At 41.8% G+C, this 25,119-nt stretch overlaps 1 protein-coding gene across 1 annotated transcript in view; it reads left to right on the top strand.

The window, feature by feature from the left end:
- Window positions 1–24,919, top strand: part of fgf11b (fibroblast growth factor 11b) — a 30,599-nt gene extending 5,680 nt beyond the window's left edge. The window contains 5 exon segments of the mRNA XM_060909216.1: window positions 12,578–12,688; window positions 15,283–15,386; window positions 24,151–24,349; window positions 24,488–24,591; window positions 24,593–24,919. Coding sequence (XP_060765199.1) covers window positions 12,578–12,688; window positions 15,283–15,386; window positions 24,151–24,349; window positions 24,488–24,591; window positions 24,593–24,745 — 671 coding nt within the window. The 3' untranslated portion in view covers window positions 24,746–24,919.
- Window positions 24,920–25,119: the final 200 nt, after the last annotated feature.

Genomic DNA, 25,119 nt, shown 5'->3' with positions numbered 1-25,119 from the left:
AGGAAATAAAAAATAATAATTAAATTATACAATACTGAGCTTTTACAATAAATAAAGCTGTGATCACCTGGAACATACAAATAATGATATTCTGAAAAATACACATTTAAAAAAAATAAACGGCTGTGCATTTTATATCTGAAATTCACTTTCATTTGATTTCTTTGTAAATCCAGATTTAAAACAGATTTCATCATCAACATTAAATATACAGGACTTTTATGGTTCAATCTTTTATTTCACAAACTTCAACATTTGTATAAATCGATCATTAATTCACGAGCTACTGCACAGTGATTTATTTACTCAAACTTTTACACATTTACATTTAAATTTATGTAAATAAAGCACAACGTGAATAAAGGCAATGTTATCAGCTGTATAAAGTATTAAAAACGCAAAATTATTGTCATTTATCACACATCACCAAAAGTTAGTTAATAAACACGCATTTGTGGATATTTAATGGCTCGTTTAATATGAACTGAACTCTGTCGTGTCGTGTGTCGTGTCCACGCTCGTGAATTTTGTCTCAGTGCAGCACGTCTCTGTTCCATCTTTACAAACTTCAACACAAAATCTTAAATTAAATCATAAAACTTTGTGCTCAACTACAGGGAAGTTTTGTTTTAATTGACGGTAGATTTTTTTTCCCTTCCAAATCATCCAACATTCGTAAACTGTGTCAATGTTTACACGTGAAGAACATCGTTATCTTTTGGTCATAACTTTAAACATCAATATTAAATATTTTAGACATGAACTTGTTTTTTCTTTCACGTTCCATCAAGTAGTTCCGAGTTCCAGTTTCTTTGACTTTCTGAAGGTTTTGTTTGTTTGTTTTTTTGTGCTCATGCGCCATCAGAATCTCGGTACGAACAAATCCAGCAGATTTCCAGATTCTTTTATGCACAAAACATCTTCGACTGACGGTTTTCACCAAAAACACCAATAAATTTACATTTTATTGATTTGAAAATCTGCTCTTCATCTTCCATTACACGTGAATTCTTTTCTTTTCTCACTCAAATGAAAATAATACGGACATTTTTGATCAGGATCATGTGAGAATCTTTCCAGGAGATTCACCGACCCACATTCATCACAGCTTTTTAAAGAGGAAAAAAATAAAAAGAAAGAATGAAAGAACAGCCTCCTGTGTGCCCCATGTACGATCCGTCACGCTGCGATTATTACAGCGGAGCTGATGAATATTAACGATGATTGTTTTTTGGGTCTTTGACACGTGTTTGCTTGAGAAAGCCCAGTGAATCATGTCAAATAAATGAAACACGAGAACAGATTATTATATAACTGCGTGTATAATGATGCAGCTGCGGATTATAATCATTCGCTCGTTCTATATATACACCTCGCTAATACGTTATCATTTCCATAGCAACAGCTCGTTCTCAGGGACGGATTAAAACCATGTTTGGAGTTGTTGACATGGTGAAGTTCTCTGTATTTGTGGAAGGAGTCTCCAGTGTCAGTGCTTTCTAACAGTCAGAGGTGAAACTGGAACATTTTCTGACTTTTTTTTTAATACGGTGTTCGGTTTCTCAGTTTTATTCTACAAGAAGGAAAGAAAGGTTGGTGAGGGAATGGATTTTTACAGCTGCTTTAACGTAAGTGAGAACAGGAACTTGTTTGTTTCCCTGCGTATTAAATGTAACTAGAAACAGATAAAAAGTATATAATAATAATAATAATAATAATAATAATAATAATAATAATAATAATAATAAGAAGAAGAAGTTCAATTTATATAGCACCTTTCTCAAAACCCAAGGTCACTTTACAATAATAGGCAGAAAAAAGAAAAGAAAAAAGTCCACCAAATAGAGGTCAGGATATCATTCCAGTGGTGTAGCAGCCACAGTCCCACATCTCCAGCACCACCGCCGTGATGCCGCCAGCAACATCGCTCGAACACCACGCCATGGATCCACAAAGCGAGCACAGAAGCACCGCCATGCAGAGCGTTGGTGTGTCCCAAACCGCCTGCACAGCTGCCGCGACGCCACCGAGCAACAATTGCTCGGAACATCACGCCAAGCACTAAAGCACAGAGCGCTGGACAACCACGATGTTAAAATGAGCAACGAGCTCACTGCAGTCCATAGCTGGGAGCACAGGCATCACCCACAGCGAACCAAGGCCTGGAGGGAACCGACGCCCAAAACTGGGTCAAGCACAACACCACAACCGGCGGACAAAACATTCAAACAAAGAACAAACATCAAACTATACAAACACAAAAAGAAAAACAAAGGAGGGGGCTACACCACAGCTGGCGGACAAAACACTCAAACAAACATCAAACACAGAAAAAAGAAAAAAAAATTAAAATAAAAAAGAGAAAATAAAATAAAAAAGCTCCGGTGAGAAGCAGCAGCCAGAATGCGCACGACGTACTCTCAAAGTATGACGTGTTGTTCCTCAGAAAGTTGGTACGTTTCTGTGGTATAAAAGGAATAAAAACTTATCAGCAAAGCATTTTTTCTCCAGTGTGTGTGTGTGTGTGTGTGTGTAACAAACTTCAAACACCTGCTCGGGTTCTTCTTAGAAGCTGTCGGAGGTTTAACATGTGGTACTCGGTTCTAAGACATTAAAGGTGAAAGGTTCTTCTTGGAACTCATTCTGATTGGGAAATACTTATCGGGTTCTTTGTTCCCCAAAACACTTTTCTTCAGAACTATTTCTCAAAAAGCCTCCTTTGATATGGTTCTACTTGTCATTTTTAAAGGTTCCTCAAAAAGAGACAACAGCGATATAAAACAGCTCACATTTATAAAAGAAGAGAATTTTTTTAACTAAGGCTTTAACCGAAAATGTGGGACGAGAACATCGTGGTGTCTACAGGAGGAGAATTTACAGAGACTCCGGAGATAAATATATGTAGAAGAGCTGAAGGTTAATTCCTTGGCATGCAGTAAACACAAACTCTGCAGAAACACTCGTTTAACATTTTGTCTCAAATCGTTAAAGGAATCACGAGTGCAGCGTGACAGCGGAGACCTCGAGATCGTCTCGGCTGAAATGAAATTCATAGACGGTCTGATTAAAAGCGACAAGGACAGATTGAGTTTGACCTCGAATCTAACGAGAGGAGATACGGAGAGACGCTATCCGTGTGTGTGTGTGTGTGGGGGGGTTAAGATAAGTAGACACAGAGAGACATTTCCATTTCTAATCTCTGAGCTCTGTGAGTGTGTTGACGTCAGCGGCGGTTCCAGGTTTCGTTACCGGTGGGCCGCCGTCCCAGAGCCTCGTGTTGCAGGACATTTCTTTACAAAACACGACACATCGAGTCCTGAAAACGAGGCAGAAAAATAAAGCAGGCAGATACACACACACACACACACACTGCAGTGTTGGTTTACACTTCAAACCGCTGCTCTGCACATTCAGCATTAATCTTCGCACAAACACACAGTCACCATCTCTCGTGTTTTCAGCACCATCTACACTGTGTCATCATCATCATCATCATCATCATCATCATCTAACACTAAAACATCACTGACTCTGGAATTAACTTTCACTTTCTGATCACTGATGCTGTTACAGTGCTAATTTACGCTACCATGCCAGCTAGTTCTCTGATGGAGTACTGAAGCTGGCGTTCTTTCAGGGTTCTTTGGACCTTTAATGGGTACACTGGACATCAGTCATGAGTTCCAAGCCTCATAAAATTCACAGACGGGCATGATGACATCTCCCTCTCGTGCCAGTTCTCAGATGGCATGCCCATCCAGAGAGCCAAAGCTTCTCTGAAGACGCCCAAAGCCAGTTGGCTGTACAGGTGTGGCAAGGTAAACAGAGTCGGGTCCACATTCTCAAACAGATGAAGATTCTGATCACCGGTGGACGGTGTGGATGTGGACCCAGTCTCTGTACTTTTCTCCTCAATGAAGTCAGACTTATACCGTGGACAGATGTAATCCGGGAGATGAGAACTAATCTCTTCGGTGCATTGGTGACAGAAATACTGGAAGGTCCAGAAAGGTGCTTCCGCCATCTTTGAATTGACTTACTAACAATATAGAACTTTTCAATCCCAGAGGGAACTAAACAAACACCATCCCCATCATCAGTCCACTGTGGAGCAATTCCAGCGTTATGGACATGACACTTGAACTCAAAATGGCAACAAATGGCCCAGTGCATGTTTTATTGTCTCCCAGTATTTAAACAGGTGTTGCATATTTTAAGGCTGTACCATACTGGAGAAGTGATAGAACAAGAACAATTCCCATAGTACATCTAGGGCATGCCAGAAAGTGCCAATAAAAGATGCGTTATGGATGTGACAGAAAAAGTATCACTTTTCTTGGGTGACTGTACATTTTTATCAAACTCTGTGAAACTGTAAACCTAATGTCGAAATGGAGATATCCATTTGACAGAGGGGTCCAAGGTGAATATTAAAAAATCTTTGTTTAAAATATTTTGTATTTCATGCAGAGTTTCAGAAGGAAAAGTCAGCGTTATGGATGTGACGAAATTCCGTTATGGATGTGATGCGTCTGAAATAGACATGGCATATGTTTAGAAAATCAGCAATTTAACCACCATAACCCTTTGAAAAACTCTCTAAATATCAGCTAAAACTATCAAAGTTCTTAAATAATATTTAGGATGGCTATTGTTTTGCTGTTTTGTGGATTTTAGCATACATTTCTGTGGCTTGTGGCAATAATATAGAATTGTACATGATCAAAGTTGATTTTAGCTTGGGTTTTACATTATAAGAAAGAAAGACTGACAGTGACAGATTAGGTTGGTTACAAATTGGTTCAACTTATTCACATCTGTAAAATACAGGCCTAGGTGAGATCTCTGGGAGTGGTTTTGATGTATTACATGTTGCTTTAATTTTGCATGGTGAGGTTGACATTTACATGGAATTGCCCTGTGGACGCGTCCCAAACCAAGACAGGCTGCATCCTGTCATCAGCATCACATATCTGCAGTGTGTTCCCATCATTACCCCACTGCTCACTATTCACCTTACACCATCAGTCCAACATGGACATGTCCTAAATCCACACGTCCTGATCACTACTTAGGCAGCACGAACATCATCACAGACCAAACACATGCACTTTATTCATGAGTGTACAAACACAATGACAATCTTCTTAGTGGACTTCTTAGTGGACCCGTTCCAAATCATTCATCGTATTCATACTGTACACAACTTTTCACAAAAAGACATTCGGGAATGGAACGAGTTTGACTTCCTTCACTAAAGAAGCACTACGTCTCAGCTGATCGACTCCGTATGGTGTAAAGACAACGACGTGTTCCTCTAATGTTCACACACCACGACTAGTCCACTCCCGGTGGGAAATCCGGTTTCAAGGGACCATCCTGAGAGCTCTGAATGACGTGACGAGGATGTTTTATTCACTCCGAGGGGTTCACCTGTGCGTCCCACGCCCCGGGTACTGAACGCTGGAAACACACAAACTGACAGAAACGTGGCACTCGAGCTTTCAGAAAGTGGTGCTTTTATATTTTTCCACAATCACCTGATAGAAGTTCATCATGTGTCTGTTCTCTGCAGAGGAGCCCTGTGTGAAACACTAATTTGGGGACAAGAATGAGTGAGTTTTCTTCAATGGATTGCGCTCATCACTGATAACGCTTAACCGTTATTGCTCGTTACTGTGGGCGTGTCCCAAACCACACTACTCAGAACACAAACACCATCATGAGTGTTGATTTTAAAGGCGTTTAACAGCGAGTGTTTGTGTTTAAAGGCATTTAAATACGCAGAGCCAAGGCCTCACTTTCGTTTATAAATGCCTTGAGACCTTAAGAATGGCACAGGAATAGTTTTAAGCGTTAACAATAAATCTAATATCGTAATTTTTATGATTAAAGTGATTTATATAGGTAGCGGTCTGAGTGAATGACCTTGACGTCCGTAACGTCACAGCAGGAAGTCTATCGGTCTCATCGCCATTTCCGCTATACTAAAACACAGAGCTGACTGCAACTCCGATCCTCCATTTTGAGCTAATTTATCGACATGCCACGTAGATGTGTTGCTGGCTGCGGCAGCAATACGACAGAAGGTGGATTTACGTTGCATTCATGGCCCAAGAATGTTCAAACTGCAAAGATTTGGATGCGTTATGCGAGTTGTTCACGGCCACATTGGGCGCCTACCTATGTACCCCCTTTAAATGTAAATACTCCCCATTAAATGTAAACATTCCCCTTTAAAGGAGATACGCAGAGCCTTTATTTGTAAATACATTTCTGAGTGGATAGTATCTCCATCCCTGACTCTTGTATGCTGCATAAATGGGAATAAAAATATATATTTTTGAGAGTTAAAATTGACCGCAAAGTTGTGATTGGCGCTGCCCCGCTGAGCCGGCCAGCCCTGAGCGCGTGACGTCACAGCGGGAACCAGTTTTAAGGCCGAGGCCTTTTACAGCTATTGACCAAACTCACATAAATAAAAATTTATGGTGAAAGTAAGAAATAGCGTTACCGACTTGCTCAACTAAGACTTATTTGACTTCACTGATTGTGGGTTGACTCTCATTAAAACAGAATGGGTGTTATAACTTATGCAACATACATGTACACGCATGCATTTTCACTGATAAAACGTAAAAGGCTCATTAAATAATCAGATGAACTGAGACAATCACATTCTGAAGCAAATTAAATAATCTTATACCACTAACTTAAACACACAATACAAGTTACATGGATTAATCTAAACGCAGGGAAACAACGAGTTGTTTTTGTTCTTTTGTATCCAAATGAAAGTCGGCGCGTAACCCGTCTGCGTTCTCCCTTCTTGAAGGACGATCTTGTGGCCGACTGTTTTGAAACAATCTGACTTTCAGTTGTTCGTTCAGTTCTCCATTCATTCACTTCTTCCATGTAAGGGCAAGATGGCAGCGATATCCAGTTTCGAAATCAGACAGCTGCTCCACTCATTCTCTCCATACTGTGTATTCCGCCATTACTGCTTGGCTCAGGCAATCACTAAAACCCGGGACGAAACGAGATGTCACCGGTTTTAGCAACAACTGCGGGGAGGTCACTGCACCGAGCGATATGTCACGTCCCATTCCATCCCGGGTTTTAGCAACAATCCTCAGCTCACTCCGGGAGGACTGGTGCAACTGAACTTTGTGTTTTAAAAAAATAAATAAATAAAATACAACCCCGATTCCAAAAAAGTTGGGACAAAGTACAAATTGTAAATAAAAATAGAATGCAATCATTTACAAATCTCAAAAACTGATATTGTATTCACAATAGAACATAGACAACATATCAAATGTCGAAAGTGAGACATTTTGAAATTTCATGCCAAATATTGGCTTATTTGAAATTTCATGAAAGCAACACATCTCAAAAAAGTTGGGACAGGGGCAATAAGAGGCTGGAAAAGTTAAAGGTCCAAAAAAGGAACAGCTGGAGGACCAAATTGCAACTCATTAGGTCAATTGGCAATAGGTCATTAACATCTCATCTCATTATCTCTAGCCGCTTTATCCTTCTACAGGGTCGCAGGCAAGCTGGAGCCTATCCCAGCTGACTACGGGCGAAAGGCGGGGTACACCCTGGACAAGTCGCCAGGTCATCACAGGGCTGACACATAGACACAGACAACCATTCACACTCACATTCACACCTACGCTCAATTTAGAGTCACCAGTTAACCTAACCTGCATGTCTTTGGACTGTGGGGGAAACCGGAGCACCCAGAGGAAACCCACGCAGACACGGGGAGAACATGCAAACTCCACACAGAAAGGCCCTTGCCGGCCCCGGGGCTCGAACCCAGGACCTTCTTGCTGTGAGGCGACAGCGCTAACCACTACACCACCGTGCCGCCGGTCATTAACATGACTGGGTATAAAAAGAGCATCTTGGAGTGGCAGCGGCTCTCAGAAGTAAAGATGGGAAGAGGATCACCAATCCCCCTAATTCTGCGCCGACAAAAAGTGGAGCAATATCAGAAAGGAGTTCGACAGTGTAAAATTGCAAAGAGTTTGGACACATCATCATCTACAGTGCATAATATCATCAAAAGATTCAGAGAATCTGGAAGAATCTCTGTGCGTAAGGGTCAAGGCTGGAAAACCATACTGGGTGCCCGTGATCTTCGGGCCCTTAGACGGCACTGCATCACATACAGGCATGCTTCTGTATTGGAAATCACAAAATGGGCTCAGGAATATTTCCAGAGAACATTATCTGTGAACACAACTCATCGTGCCATCCGCCGTTGCCAGCTAAAACTCTATAGTTCAAAGAAGAAGCCGTATCTAAACATGATCCAGAAGCGCAGACGTCTTCTCTGGGCCAAGGCTCATTTAAAATGGACTGTGGCAAAGTGGAAAACTGTTCTGTGGTCAGACGAATCAAAATTTGAAGTTCTTTATGGAAATCAGGGACGCCGTGTCATTCGGACTAAAAAGGAGAAGGACGACCCAAGTTGTTATCGGCGCTCAGTTCAGAAGCCTGCATCTCTGATGGTACGGGGTTGCATTAGTGCGTGTGGCACGGGCAGCTTACACATCTGGAAAGACACCATCAATGCTGAAAGGTATATCCAGGTTCTAGAGCAACATATGCTCCCATCCAGACGACGTCTCTTTCAGGGAAGACCTTGCATTTTCCAACATGACAATGCCAAACCACATACTGCATCAATTACAGCATCATGGCTGCGTAGAAGAAGGGTCCGGGTACTGAACTGGCCAGCCTGCAGTCCAGATCTTTCACCCATAGAAAACATTTGGCGCATCATAAAACGGAAGGTACGACAAAAAAGACCTAAGACAGTTGAACAACTAGAATCCTACATTAGACAAGAATGGGTTAACATTCCTATCCCTAAACTTGAGCAACTTGTCTCCTCAGTCCCCAGACGTTTACAGACTGTTGTAAAGAGAAAAGGGGATGTCTCACAGTGGTAAACATGGCCTTGTCCCAACTTTTTTGAGATGTGTTGTTGCCATGAAATTTAAAATCACCTAATTTTTCTCTTTAAATGATACATTTTCTCAGTTTAAACATTTGATATGTCATCTATGTTCTATTCTGAATACAATATGGAATTTTGAAACTTCCACATCATTGCATTCCGTTTTTATTTACAATTTGTACTTTGTCCCAACTTTTTTGGAATCAGGGTTGTAAATACTTTCCTTTTCTTGTAGTTTTCTTTTCCTTGAATTGTTGGTTCTGCACCCTCTTTCAATACAGGCTTACAGCCAACGCTCCTCAACAGATCAGAGGTCTCATATGAGTCTTCAGTAAAATGTGCAGAGCAGAGGAGAGACCACTTCGTAGGCACCCAACGTGCCCGTGAACTTCTCGCAAAATGCTTCCAAATCTTTGCAGTTTGAACATTCTTGGGCCATGAATGCAATGTAAATCCACCTTCTGTCATGTTGCTGCACCAGCCAAAAACACATCTACGTGTCATGGTGATAAATTAGCTCAAAATGGAGGATCTGGGTTGCCGTCAGATCTGTGTTTTAGTATAGCGGAAATGGCGAGGAGACCGATAGACTTCCTGCTGTGACGTTAAGGACGTCAAGGTCATTCACTCAGACCGCTACTTATATAAATCACTTTAATCATAAAAATTACGATATTACATTTATTGTTAACGCTTAAAACTATTCCTGTGCCATTCTTGAAGTCTCAAGGCATTTATAAGCAAAAGTGAGGCCATGGCTCTGCGTATCTGCTTTCATGTGGTGTTTGTGCTTAAAGGAGACTGTTTGGATTAAAAGGCATTTAAAGGGGAGTGTTTGCGTTTAAAGCCATTTACAGATGAGTGAGTGTTTAATTTGCCAAATTTGGAAGCATAAACTCCACGTTGATGATTCTAATGGTGTAAACCCCTCCGTGAGCAGGTGTGTATCCCGACTCTGAATCAGGGAAACTTTCCCCGTGTAAACAGTCATGTGGCTTTTGATCTTCAGGTGCCATTTCCTCCAAACCGTCCACATAAACACCACCATCCCACCAGGGCAGACTGATCATATCTTCTGCAGCGTTTGGGTGGATTTTCCGGCTTGTGATCATGATGGACATGTTGGAGAGAGTGGGAGATTAAACGAGTGAAGCAGTAAACAGATGGAGAGCAGGGATTGGTGGGAAGCTGGATGGAGTTAATCCACACTGAGGGAAGCCCTGTGTCTCAGAGCTCGGCTCCGACGGCGGAGTGAGAAATGCCCTCGGCTGCTCAGTGGCGTGGAGCCCGTAATTACACCGCTCTCTAATCCAGATACAGCGAGACGGAGCCGCAGCGCTTTACACACACACACACACACACACAAGACAAGAATGCAGAACAGTCAAGGTTAATGTGTGGAACGTCAATCGATCGCGCCGAACGTCCATCTGTCATTGAGGGTCAACCTCGGGTTACTGCGGTGCGCTTTAAAGGAACAGTTACATGAAAAATCAAACGTCCACAAATTTTCCCTTTATATCGAACGCAGGTGATCAGCTGCCCACGTTCCTCTGCGAATGCATGTAAAGACAGAATTACTGCAATTATGAGTGATTGAGAAATGATGGAATTTCCCTGATATATTTCCACCCCAGCTGTGTCTGTTGCTCAGTTCTGATTACTCAGAAGAATGTTAATGGATTTTCTAGAACAGCAGCTCTTCATAGTCGTACAATAGTAGTATTTTTTGTATTTGAATTTATTTATTTATTTATTTAACAAGCTATCTTTCTTGATATTTGGCAAATGTATCGATGAAAAGGTTCTTTGGGGATTCTATCATTTGTCTCTAATTTTTATCTAATTTAATTATTTTAATTTTCTCAAGTCTATTTTTGTATGAAATTAGAACAGAAATATTTATTTCACTGTGAAGACACTCTTTTGGTGGAACATTTTAGAAAAAAAATATATATATAGATAGTTCATTCAAGACAATAATATTTATTCCAATGTTTTAATATAAAAACATTTTCTGGCATAAAATACGACAAATTTAAAATAAAAATAAAAGTAAAATAAAAGTCTCTGTTGCATGTATGTGCGTACACAGAAATGTGGCTCTTTAATGAGATTATAACTTCATGATTCTGAAGCTTGTGGCCAGAAAATTGTACAATCACTAATCTCTCTCTCTCTCTCTCTCTCTCTCTCTCTCTCTCTCTCTCTCTCAACTCGACTGCTTTCATTCCAGAAACTGATTATTTCTGCTCTTCTTCTCTCTCTGGTATCTTTTCCTTCTTTTTTCTCTTCCCCATTTCCCCAATTGCTATGCGGCTCTCTGCAGTCCTCCTCCTGTCACGCTCTCACTCCCTCTCGCTCATCGCCTCCCTCCTCTGAGTACAAAATGAGTCTCGATAAACACGAGCCATACAAATAATTTGCTTCACTCGCTGGTGTGTGAGAGAATAATGACTCATTAGTGCCTGTAATTCATGAGGCCTAATGGCGCCGACATCAGGATGGAGGAACAGAAATAGTACACACACACACACACACACACAAGCCATTCCTCCTTCTTTAGAACTGACACACACAGGCTACATATCCTTTAGAACACACACACACACACACACACACACACACACACACACACACACACACACACACACACAGGCCACGTCTCCTTCTTTAGAACTCACACACACACACACGCCACAACTCCTTCTCTTTAGGACAGACAAACATAGGTCACACCTCCTTCTTTAGAACTCACACACACACACACACACACACACACACACACACACACACACACACACACACACACAGAGGCCACACCTCCTTCTTTAGGACAGACGGACTTAGACATATAGACCCCGCCTCCTCCCCTTACTGAAACTTCACCATATCCACTGAACATGTCCCTGTGAACCAGCTGTTGCTATAGAAACGACAATGTATTAGAAAAGTATGTTAATATAAACCTGTGATCTGCAGCTGCGCTACTGCCAGAGCTGCTGTTATAGAAAATTAATCAACACCAATCAGAACCAGGGCTCAGCAGTGTTCAGCGTGAGGGTCAGTGTTCACACTCAGACCGACATTTCAGAAGATAAAGCGAGAGGACGAATGGTCACGCCTCTGTTTTTTCCTCTTTGATTTCGCGAACGAACACATAACAGTCCTGAGGGACGCAGCTCATAAAACATTCAGACTCTGTTCTTCTCTTGTTCCCTCAGTCACAAACACTCTCCCGACACTAATCCATCTTTTATAGCGTGGAACCTGAACTTCTTCTTGCTCGGGGAGTAACGACAGCAGGCTCACAGCCACACCGGTGTGGGTTTAAAGGTGCGGTCAGTGATGTTTAAATGAGTAATACTTGATGAAGCTTCTCTCCTTCTCTCTGAGGCCCCTGACTGTAAATAAATTAAACTTGTATTGGACCATCAATATCCGACCAATCAGGATGAGGAGGTGTGTCTATTCACTTGTCAATCACATGTCTAACTGCCTGTCAGTAATGGATAAAATCACTGACTGCACCTTTAAGGTCCTTTAAAGATTAATGTCCTTTAATCTTTTCATTTTGTGAGTGTGTGTGTGTGTGTTTCACAGAGCCTCAGCTAAAAGGGATTGTCACACGCCTGTACAGTCAGCATGGCTTTTACCTCCAGATGCAGCCAGATGGAACCATGGACGGCACAAGGGACGAGAGCAGCTCCTTCTGTAAGTGTGTGTGTGTGTGTGTGTGTGTGTGTAAAGAATCAAATGCAGTTAAGCAGATAAACTGTACAGATTTTCAGGATGGATTTCCAGGTAACATGACAATTAGTTTATTTATTTGTTTTTTAATCTAATCCTGTTAAATATTGACATCTATTTATTCTATGTATTTCTATTTGTGTGAAAAAAAATTCACTCAATTATCGACATATTTCTTTTACATTCCTCCACATACCTACCCATCTATTATTAATCTTGTTAATTTTTTAATTTAATACTTAGTTGTATATTCATTCATTTACATATTTACCAGTTCATCTATTTATTCAATTTATACTTTAACTTTATTTAGTCTTAAAAAGATCTGAGGAAATAAGTTTGTTCACATCGTTCAAATACGAAATCAATACGAAATACTGAGACGTTTAGTCTGTGCTGATGTGGACACAGGGACACAGATCACAGCTAATGCTAAACAGGCTAATATTCCTCATGGGCTAACAGCTCCATACTAAAGTGTGAAAGGTGTTAAAGGTGTGAAAAGGTGTTATTCACGAGTTGGTTAGGTGTCATTGGTGCAACTGAATGTGATTCAACATCAGCAGATGTTACCAAACTGTACCTTTGCTAATGCAGGTGATTTTACCTGACGAGCTCATACTCAAGGCGAACACACTGAAACAGACGAGCTCATGTTGTGCAGAAATTTTTATTCACGTTAAACACTTGAAACACTCTCTCCATCTGTGTTCTCTCCATCTGTGTTCTCTCCATCTGTGTTCTCTCCGCCTGTGTTCTCTCCGCCTGTGTTCTCTCCATCTGTGTTCTCTCCATCTGTGTTCTCTCCGCCTGTGTTCTCTCCATCTGTGTTCTCTCCGCCTGCGTTCTCTCTGTCTCCGCCCATATTCTTCCTCTGTCTCCACCTGTATTCTCTCCATGTCTCCGCCCTTTTAGTGTGCTATTTACTAATAATCAATTTGAGAGCTCAGAGCTGGAACTCTCACCACTCGCTTGCTTGCATCCGTGCGTGAGTTCGTGTGTAAACGTGCCAAGTGTTTTACACCTCACCATTCATTCTCTCTCTCTCTCTCTCTCTCTCTCTCTCTCACACAAACACACACACACACACTATAAGCCTAGTTGGCATAATATTTAACTATTATTCTATCCCCATTCACTGGATATATGAGCAATCGCGTGCTCTGATTGGTTACTTTACTTCTAGGATATCAGCTCATATACCATGAGTAGAGAAAAACAAAATGGCGAAGCGCATCAAGTCAGATATATCACTTTGTTATCAAGTGTTTAAAAGAAACAGAAATAGATAAAAGAATATAGTCTCTCCTCCCCCCATATCTCCTGTTCCACACTCCAGCCCAGTCGGTGGTGGTAATTTGGTTTAAGTTGGTTTCCCAACCGCCAACTGGAGAGTGTTACTGAACCAATCGAGAACGAAATAAAAACTCTACTCAAAAACAAAACCCTAAAAAATACAAAAAAGCAACAAAATATGGAATAAAAGTATTTGATGGTAAGAATGTATCTTTTTTATTTTTCAAGAATCATTATTATTATCGCATTTTTCACAAATTGCTCCTGCCATTTCACTGGTTTGTTTACATTCTAAGCGGAAATTATTTTGTCGGACATTTTGTCTGTCCGTCCATCATCCATCACCGCTTATCCTGTTCTACAGGGTCGCAGGCAAGCTGGATCCTATCCCAGCTGACTACGGGCGAAAGGCGGGGTACACCCTGGACAAGTCACCAGGTCATCACAGGGCTGACACATAGACACAGACAACCATTCACACTCACATTCACACCTACGCTCAATTTAGAGTCACCAGTTAACCTAACCTGCATGTCTTTGGACTGTGGGGGAAACCGGAGCACCCGGAGGAAACCCACGTGGACACGGGGAGAACATGCAAACTCCGCACAGAAAGGCCCTCGCCGGCCACGGGGCTCGAACCCGGACCTTCTTGCTGTGAGGCGACAGCGCTAACCACTACACTACCGTGCCGCCCTGGACATTTTGTATAAAGTTTTAATTTATCAAATTTGCAAAAAATAAAAATTAAAATGCTCTGTTTCTCAAAATCCAGTGAATTTGAATAGAATAAAACAGTTATTCTACTCAATCTCATCATACATGGATTCTAGACAACTCGGTGCTATGCACCTCGTCGGCTATCAGCTCATGTACGACTCGATTTCGTGGAATAACTGTTAAATATCACTTGATAAAAAGTATTTTGTGAAATACATGAATAAAACATGCCAGTTTATGTACTCTAGGAAATATTTATTTTGAATGTGATTTTTAAAAATGATTTCCTGTTAGAGAAATGATGTTCAGGTCATTTCACCTCCGAGAATAGCTGGGCGAGAAAGTTAGAAATGATTTTGAACACCATCTCGTATCTCAGGAGGAGGAGGAGGATCGTTGAGTGTGAGACGGGATTTGTCGCAGCTCAGTTTCCATCAGATTTGTTTATGTAATGTTTTATTGATCAGATGAAGAGGAAAGAGATGATTTGTGGTTTTTAATAAATAAATGTGTGTGTGTGTGTGTGTGTGTGTGTGTTTCAGCTCAGTTCAACTTGATTCCTGTGGGTCTGAGGATCGTGGCCATTCAGGGGGCGAAGACGGGGCTGTACCTGGGCATGAACAGTGAAGGCTACCTCTACACCTCTGTAAGTCACGGCCTGTAGCGTTAGTGATGTCACTCACGGGTTAGCGTCAGACTGAGACAAGGGGCGTGGCCTAAAGTCTCAAGGCAGAATTTTGGATAAGAAACATTCAGTTTTTAAAACGATTTAATTCTGGTGTTATATTTGAAATTTGTCTGTAATGGAGATGGATGATGTCTGAAAGAAACTTTGTGGTGATGATGATGATGATGAGGAGGAGGAGGAGGAGGAGGAGCCACACCGTGTGTTAAATGCCTGATGATGAGAAATGAGAGCAGGGGTAGAGTTGTCCATGGTGCTGAAATCTTCATGCACAGAGAAAAGAATAGAAAGACTTGAAGCTGGCGACAAAAGCATGGGATCTGACAAAGGAGGAGTTACTCACTAACCGACTTATTCTGGTGTCTAAACTTTTGCACATAATACAATTACTACGATACTATTTGTTCAAATTTTTAAGATGATGAAATACAGAAGAAAAGTTATTTTTGAAAATCTCATTTGGTGCAGTGGTTGTATTTATGTAATATGGGCAGGGGTGGGCGGCACGGTGGTGTAGTGGTTAGCACTGTCGCCTCACAGCAAGAAGGTCCGGGTTCGAGCCCCGTGGCCGGCGAGGGCCTTTCTGTGTGGAGTTTGCATGTTCTCCCCGTGTCCGCGTGGGTTTCCTCCGGGTGCTCCGGTTTCCCCCACAGTCCAAAGACATGCAGGTTAGGTTAACTGGTGACTCTAAATTGAGCGTAGGTGTGAATGTGAGTGTGAATGGTTGTCTGTGTCTATGTGTCAGCCCTATGATGACCTGGCGACTTGTCCAGGGTGAACCCCGCCTTTCGCCCGTAGTCAGCTGGGATAGGCTCCAGCTTGCCTGCGACCCTGTAGAACAGGATAAAGCGGCTACAGATAATGAGAGAGAATGAGAGATGGGCAGGGGTGCACAAACTTTTGCATACAACTGTATATACAGTATCTTTCTGTATGAGTGTATTGTGTAGTTGTGTATAACAGAATGCTGCAGTCATCAGGAGACAAGTGTGTGTGTGTGTGTGTGTGTGTGTGTGTGTGTGTGTGTGTGTGTGTGTGTGTAAAAAGGGATTTCAATTTTTTGCTTTGTTATTTGAGATGCTGAGGGAATCTCCTCACCCATGGTGTGTGTGTGTGTGTGTGTGGTGAAAATGGTTTCTTGATAAAAATAGTGCTACATCCCTTCATCCTGACCCACTTAATAATCATCACTCAGTGTGGAAACACCCTCAGAGAGAGAGAGAGAGAGACAGACACAGAGAGAGACAGAGAGAGACAAAGAGAGAGAAGGAGACAGAGAGAGAGAGACAGAAAGCAAGAGAGAGACAGAGAGAGAGAGACAAAGAGAGAGAGGGAGACAGAGAGAGAGAGAAAGCAAGAGAGAGACAGAGAGAGAGAGGGAGACAGAGAGAGAGAGAGAGAAAGACAGACAGAGAGAGAGAAACTTTCATCTTTCTCCCAATATGGAATAGAAAAAGAAAAAATAAATGCCTGATGATTGAACATTATTCATTTGTATGTGTGTGTGTGTGTGTGTGTGTGTGTGTGTTTTACTCTGAACTGTATTGAGATTCAGAACGATGCAGAGAGCTGAGATGCAATCACTTCAATCCTGGCAGAGAGAAAATAGAGAATAAAGAAAGGCAGAGAGAGAGAGAGAGAGAGAGAGAGAGAGAGAGAGAGTTCACTAAGCTCCACTTGTGTGTGTGTGTGTGTGTGTGTGTGTGTGTGTGTGTGTGTGTGTGTGTACAGAGACAAAAGTACAGACACTGGTGCAGACAAAGAGAAAAAGGAAGCAAGAGAGAGAGAGAGAGAAAGAGAGAGAATTTGTATGAAAGAGATGGTGATGTATCATTTGTGAATGAATCGACTCTGAGTCGACTCTTTTTGACACACTTGATTCTTCAGGTAAAGGTTCCATGTCGAGCTCCAGTAGAGAGTTCACCTTCTCGAAAAGGTTCCCAGTTGAACCCTTTAATACTCAACCCCAGGGTGAAGAGTTTTATTCCTCCGACACACAGCACTCTGCAGTGATCGCAATTTATTTATGAAGGAATGAAGTCATACATTTTTAATCCATTTAATATTTGAGAATCTGGTTGGTTCTTGTTGTAACTTAAACTTCACCAGATCAAAGATTACACACGTTTTAGAACAAGGGCGTAACTTTGTGTTCAAAGTTGGTGGGGACATTTCCAGGCACGATACTTCCCTTCAAGGGGGGTCAGGGGGCATGGTCCCCCTGGAGAAAATTTAGAAAGATCCCGTTTTAAGGCTTAATTTTGATGCATTTTGAGATGCGTACTATGGCCTCACTACTTTTATGAAAACCATTTCAGGGCAGGCTGTCAATGGGTATGCAGTGAAAGGCTGGAAACATGATGGACCAAACAAATGTAGAACTGGGGGGGATCCTGCCCCAGAAAATTTTGTGAATCTTCACACATAAATAAAGCAATCTGATGCACTCTGATGGGTAAAAGGTGGTAAAATACACCTACCAAATACTCTCTTGCACACTGATTGATTGAACATACTTTACATATGAACTATATACACATTACACATTATTACTAGATTCTGTGGAAGGACTTGTGTCCTGCAGTACAACCGCTATATGAAAAAATACACAATAAATAGTATCATCTTAAAACATTCATTGCCATCTTTTTATTGTTGATTCTAGTGTCACAAAAAAACAATAGGGCCACCAACAATGCTCAGTCAAAACAGATACAAACTAAGGGGTAAGGGATAGCACATAAACAGGACTACTCAAAACTAAACCAGGACTATACACGAGCCAGGTCTAAACCAGAACTTCAATGTTTCAGCCAGGGCAAACACGGATCACATCAGGACTAAACCAAGGCTAAACCACAAACAAGAGCATACTAAACTAGAATTAATATGACTAAACCAGGATTACACCAGGTCTGGGAAGAAACAGGTGTAGCAGTTTCAACAAGGCACAAATTAATAATATAATCTTACATATAAAGGAAATCTAGGTGATTTTATAATCTGTGTAATTTGTGCAAACCACAAAATGTATTTGCAAGTCAAACAATTCAATTCAAATTATTACAAAATTTAAAACATTTCAAAAAGAAACGAACATCTCAACATTAGGGACGAACATCACAATAATGTAAAAAAAGCCTCCAGTTTACAGTTATTTAAAAAATAATAATAATTAAAAAGAAACAAAAAAATGAAACTTCCCTTGCCCTCCATGTAAGACTATGCACCACAGTATTCATTTACAAGTACCAAACACCTTCCTTCTCCTCTCACTTACTTCCACAAACTGCTGACAAATGTCTTTAATGTTCACATTGTCCAGTTTGGTCCAATGAGTCGTTGGTTGCTACACACATAGCAGAGAGCTGCCGCCAATCAGGTTACAGCTCTCAAAACAGCAGCTAAGCGGCGGCAACAGCGGGGCTTGTCATTCATGGGATAAAACAGGGGAAAACAGTCGCGCGTGTCTCTAAACGTTCGGAAAAGGCGTGAAATGTTGGTGGGGACTGTCCCCTGCCCTGTCAAAGTTGGTGGGGACATGTCCCCACCTGTCCTTATTAAAGTTACGCCTGTGTTTTAGAAGGCGGAGCACCCGCTGTATAAACTGTTACTATAGAAACGATCGCGATCGTTAGAATGAGCACATCAATATAAACCTGCTGTAGAAAATTAATCAATGCCTTCCAACCAATCAGAATCCAGAATTCAACAGAACAGGGGGTAAATATTCATTATTACACAGAGAGTGACTTTCCCGATCTCGGAAAACTACACACCTCAGAATTTTCCAGGCTATAAGTCGGACTGTTCCTGTAGCAGGTGTGATGAATTACACAGCTCAGTGAAGGATCTCTAATGTTCTCGTCAGCTTGAATGGAATCGAACACTTTCATAATTACGTGGTTATTAAAGAGAAACAGCTGATGATGATATTTGCTGTACATCTTACTTTACACCACACAGCTGTGGAGTGCAGGATTCTGATTGGTCGGAAGGTGTTGATTAATTTCCTCTAACAGCAGCTCTGACAGGAGCGCAGTAACATTCTGATATGCTATTGTTTCTATAGCAACAGCTCCTTCGCAGGGATACACTACCGTTCAAAAGTTTGGGGTCACCCAGACAATTTTGTGTTTTCCATGAAAAGTCACACTTTTATTTCCCACCATAAGTTGTAAAATGAATAGAAAATATAGTCGAGACATTTTTCTGGCCATTTTGAGCATTTAATCGACCCCACAGATGTGATGCTCCAGAAACTCAATCTGCTCAAAGGAAGGTCAGTTTTATAGCTTCTCTAAAGAGCTCAACTGTTTTCAGCTGTGCTAACATGATTGTACAAGGGTTTTCTAATCATCCATTAGCCTTCTGAGGCAATGAGCAAACACATTGTACCATTAGAACACTGGAGTGAGAGTTGCTGGAAATGGGCCTCTATACACCTATGGAGATATTGCACCAAAAACCAGACATTTGCAGCTAGAATAGTCATTTACCACATTAGCAATGTATAGAGTGGATTTCTGATTAGTTTAAAGCGAGCTTCATTGAAAAGAACAGCGCTTTTCTTTCAAAAATAAGGACATTTCAAAGTGACCCCAAACTTTTGAACGGGAGTGTACGTACAGCGGACGCTCCACATAAACACATTAAGGTTACATGAGGTCAAATCCGCTCCTGTGACTCGGAGCTCGTCGACACATCTTCCTTTTGCGTGTCTTCGTCGTGAAGCGTTTCTGATTTTCAGAAGGGCATTCGTTTGTCCTCGACATCTTCGTCAGAGGAGGAGCAGGAGGAGGAGGAGGACAGATTTGTGGGACGATTAGATCCGCACGCCTCCGTCTGTCAATTTCATGCTCGCTGAACAAAAAAAAGGAGAAGGAAGTTTATTGATTGCGGGACGTGTGGGTCGGTGACGTCGTCGCTCCGAGCTTTTCAGATTTATCAGGTTAATGATGGAGTTTATCAGCAGCGACACTTTACACACACTGCTGAGTCGGAGTGATTACAAAGTGGTGTGTAATACAGAGACGAGTTAGAGAACACACACACACACACACTTTATACTTATATATTTATTTTCAGCAAGTATTTTAGTCTTCTCTACGTCTTGTTTTTGCATCTATTTATTGTTTCTTTTCATGTCAGTTTTATTATTTTAAATTTTTTTAATTAAATACTAAATGAGGAGGATTTGAACTTCAACACTGCTGTAAGATGTTTATTATTAACACTTAAGGACGGCGTCTCCAGTCTCCGAGATAAAGCAGTAATTTTAATTTTTTTCAAAATCTGAGAGAGAGAGAAAGATAGAAAAAGAGGGTGATGAAGGGACGACTGGCTGTTTATCGCTGCTATAATGCAAGCGACATCGAGAACCAACTTGTTTCTGCAACATGAGACGCAACAACAAACAGATAAAAAGTATGAAATGCCATTCTCTTTATTAGATTATTATTAAAATGTATTCATTTTTAAATCGCTGTGGTGTCAGAGGAATAAAACACTTCTATTTTCAGAAAAGAATACACTTCAGAGCAGTAACAGTGACTCCGCTTCATCACACCAGGTCGTTGTTGATTAGTTTCCTATAACAGCACGACACGGTGTGTTTTATTCCTGAATTAAGATGCACACAGAGGAGGGTTCGATGTTTAGGTCTCAGTGCTGATCTGCAGACGGTTTGAGAGACACGTCTCCTGTTTCAGACGCCTGGTTTATGAACGCAGAGGACATTCACTTCGAGATGTAATCAAACACCACGCAGACAGAGGGACAGAGAGAGAAGGTCAGAAGGCTGCACCACACACTCTAATCCCTCTAATCGTTTCATTAAGATTCTGCCAGGAGACGCAATTCGGCCATTTTTAGACACCGAGCACCACATGGGCCTCACATCAGGCTGAAGTTTCTCCACAAGGTGGCGCTTCATCTGCAGCCTGAATCACATTTTGCCTCCCCCCCCCCCCCCCCAAACTCACCTTCATGGAGGTGTTGAGCGTCTCAAACAGATTGTTGATGTGTTTTCTGGCTGTTTGGTTCCATTTAATGTTCCATGGAACGTGTTAGTTCCTGTTATCACTTACGTTATAGCAGCGATAAACACTCGTTCTCTCACCAGCCTCTCTTTCTTCTCTCTTCAAGTTAATAAGACAAAAAAAAATAAATGCAGCTTGGCATGTTACTGAGAACATGACTGTTACAAAGCACTGACTCTGGAGACTCCAGTGTTCCATTAATGTTCAAACATCACATCACATCACATCACCTCTCCTTAGCGTCCGCTGGACACGTCCCTGTGAATGAGCTGTTGCTATAGAAACAATCACCTAGTAGAACAAGCACGTTAATATCGTCCTGCTGCACTACAGAGCTGCTGTTATCGAAAAAAAATCAACACCTGACGACCAATCAGAATCCAGAAAACCTTCATCTCTCCATCGAAGCAGTGGATGGAGACAGAAAGGTGGAGACAGAACAGCAGAGTTTCAGGACGAGTTTCTTTTCAGTCAGCTGTTTCTGCTTTCACGCCTGCAGAGGGAGTTTGTGACCCTGACTCCTGACAGAGCGGGAACTCGGAACATGATGGACAGATCTCTGGCTTGGTGTCAGAGGACGGATGGAGTGAAGGAGAGATGAAGAGTGCCGACTCGTTTACTCACTAAATTGAGGTTTCAGGAGGGATGATGGATTCACAGGAAGTGCACTGACTGCAGCTGAACGTCTTCAGGGTTCTAACGAGACCAAAATATCAGCGTAGTGACACCAGTCATAACGGCCGGGGGGTTCGGGGGCCACATTAGGCTCCCAGAAGCTCATGGGTTCTACATGCTCGGCTCGGAGAGGCATTCTAGTACATTTCCTGGCACTTGCAGTCCTCCCTGAAAGTCACTCTTTTTTGGTAATATTAATATGACTGTTTTTGATTGAAGACGTATTATAATTAATATTCAACTATATTAGAGACATATTTATAGAATAAGAATAAAACGACCAGTTGATGTTCACCAAGTGTCAGCTTTATTTTCAGCTTCAGCCGTTCAATTACAAAACATGACGATCCAGATCTAACTTGGGGACCGGCGCGGATTATGTGGGTGGCGTGGCAGCACCTTTCAACACGGATGGAACTTTACCGCGAACACAGCGTAAGGAAGGCGGTAAACCGGACTCGCATGATCAGTGACCATCTCCACAAGGCGCTACTTGAGCAGCTCTGCGCTGGGTGTTGATGTGGACGGGGCGTGGAGCGTGTCCAAGTGTAGAACATTCGCATGGCGGTGCGCCGTCACCACTGCATCGGGATAGCAAGAGAAAATTAAACAAAAGACCACATTTTCAAGATTGACGTATTTTTATGATTGTAGTGGCAACTTTTACAGGCGTGTCAGTGATATTGTGGGCGTAGCGGTAAGGAAACACAGCGTAGCGGCCTGATACGCTGAAAAGGCCGAGTCAGAACCCTGGTCTTTTTTTTTTTTCCTCTCAGGTGGTGATCACGATTTAAATACACAACATCCACAAAAACAAACAAACAAGCAAAGTATCTCATCTCATTATCTCTAGGCACTTTATCCTGTTCTACAGGGTCGCAGGCAAGCTGGAGCCTATCCCAGCTGACTACGGGCGAAAGGCGGGGTACACCCTGGACAAGTCGCCAGGTCATCACAGGGCTGACACATAGACACAGACAACCATTCACACTCACATTCACACCTACGCTCAATTTAGAGTCACCAGTTAACCTAACCTGCATGTCTTTGGACTGTGGGGGAAACCGGAGCACCCGGAGGAAACCCACACGGAGAACATGCAAACTCCGCACAGAAAGGCCCTCGCCGGCCCCGGGGCTCGAACCCGGACCTTCTTGCTGTGAGGCGACAGCGCTAACCACTACACCACCGTGCCGCCGTAAAGTATCACAACTTTTTTTATTTTTACAATTTTCCACTATTCTTTACATTCTGATACTTTTTACTTTAAAAATTTTTTTACGTTTTCTATTAATCTTTACACGAGTGTATTTTTGATATAAATGAATTTTTACTTTTTTCAGTTCTTCACATTCAAAGATTTTACATTTAAACATTACATTTTTACACCTTTTACATCGCATTATAATATTTTATATAATTTAAATATCTTGTAATTTATTTTTAATCTAATTTATGTTTTTACAGTCGATGCTTTCTTGTAATAATTTTTGCAGTATTAATTTGAAACAAATTTTTTTTACAATTGTTTACATGGTCGTTTCGAGGTTTGCTTGTTTACAATTACTTCATTTTATAAATATTTAACAATTCTTTTATTTATTTAGTTTTAAAAATTTGTACCGTAAGATGTTTAATCTGTGAATGGATCAGTGCTTTCATACAGTAGTTTATAGATGCAGCAATATGAAGCCCCTGGGCAGAAGTAGAGTAAATTCCATAAGTATTGGCACCATTAAAATTATGTTTGTTCACTCGGTGACCCTTCAGTCAGTTAGGTTTCGTTTTGTTGGTTCGCCTTCACTTGCTCAGTGGCTCGTCCTTAAAGAGACCATGGGAATTTAGACAGAATTAGCTCCACCTACTTTTTATGGGAAGAGAAAAAATCCTGACAGGACAGTATAAACAAACAAACAAACAAACAACAGGAGCAGATAAATAAAATAAATAAATAAATAAATAAATAACCCATCAGAATTGTTATTTACTGTTTTTTTTCACATTTCCAGGAGAACTTCAACCCAGAGTGTAAGTTTAAAGAGAGCGTGTTTGAGAACTACTATGTGACGTACTCGTCCATGCTGTACCGTCAGAGCCAGTCGGGTCGCTCGTGGTACATCGGCATCAACCGCGATGGCCAGGTCATGAAGGGCAACCGGGTGAAGAAGACCAAAGGCGCCGCCCACTTCCTTCCCAAAGTCATCGAAGGTCAGTTTCCGTCATGTTCTATTCCTCACCAACACAAACCTTTATGTTAACAAGCCAAAATGTCACGATGCTCATATCATCATCTGGAGGAGCTCACACCTGGTTGCTATGGTTACTTGCATCTTTCCTTTCCCCTAGTTGCCATGTATAAGGAACCTGCGCTGCACGAGCTCGAGTCCGAGCAGAGCCCGCCTCGAAAGACAGCAAAGACATCGGACTCGCCGCAGAACGAACGCAACGGGGCGCAAAGATCCGACGCCTCCTTATAACACAGGGAGGTCAGAAGGAGAGGGAGGCGGAACTCAAAGAACTCCAACAACTCCAGGAACTCTATTTCCCATCATGCACCATGGCAGGAAGTTCTCACATTCTGGGAGGTGTCCTGGTGGGACCTGAGCGAGGAGAACCCCACGCCTTCCTTCCTTCTGATTCAGCATGAGCTTCCTCAGCCGCGTCGTTACACTCACACTCGGATTTCCCAGCATGCAACAGTCCTGTGGAACAAGATGGCCGCCATTTACGCACTCCGACATTACGAGTCATCCTCTTATACCGCTTTATTATACTGCGGCCTGATTGGTTACTTATTTATTTATTTATTTATGTTTACGTTTGTGGTTTATTTTGTCAGATTCTGTTAGTGTTGAAAATGAAGAGTGTGTTTGACAGAGAAAGAGGGAGAGAAGAGCAAACACTTAGCGTCCAGTGATTAGCGTTAGCCTTAGCATCCACCAGCACACGGAGGAGTTCTCTCTGCTAAGCAGCAAAAT

Source organism: Neoarius graeffei, chromosome 25 (genome assembly GCF_027579695.1).
Source record: "Neoarius graeffei isolate fNeoGra1 chromosome 25, fNeoGra1.pri, whole genome shotgun sequence".
NCBI lineage: Eukaryota > Metazoa > Chordata > Actinopteri > Siluriformes > Ariidae > Neoarius > Neoarius graeffei.
Note: the sequence above shows the minus strand (reverse complement) of the source record. Positions and strands in the feature narration are given on the sequence as shown.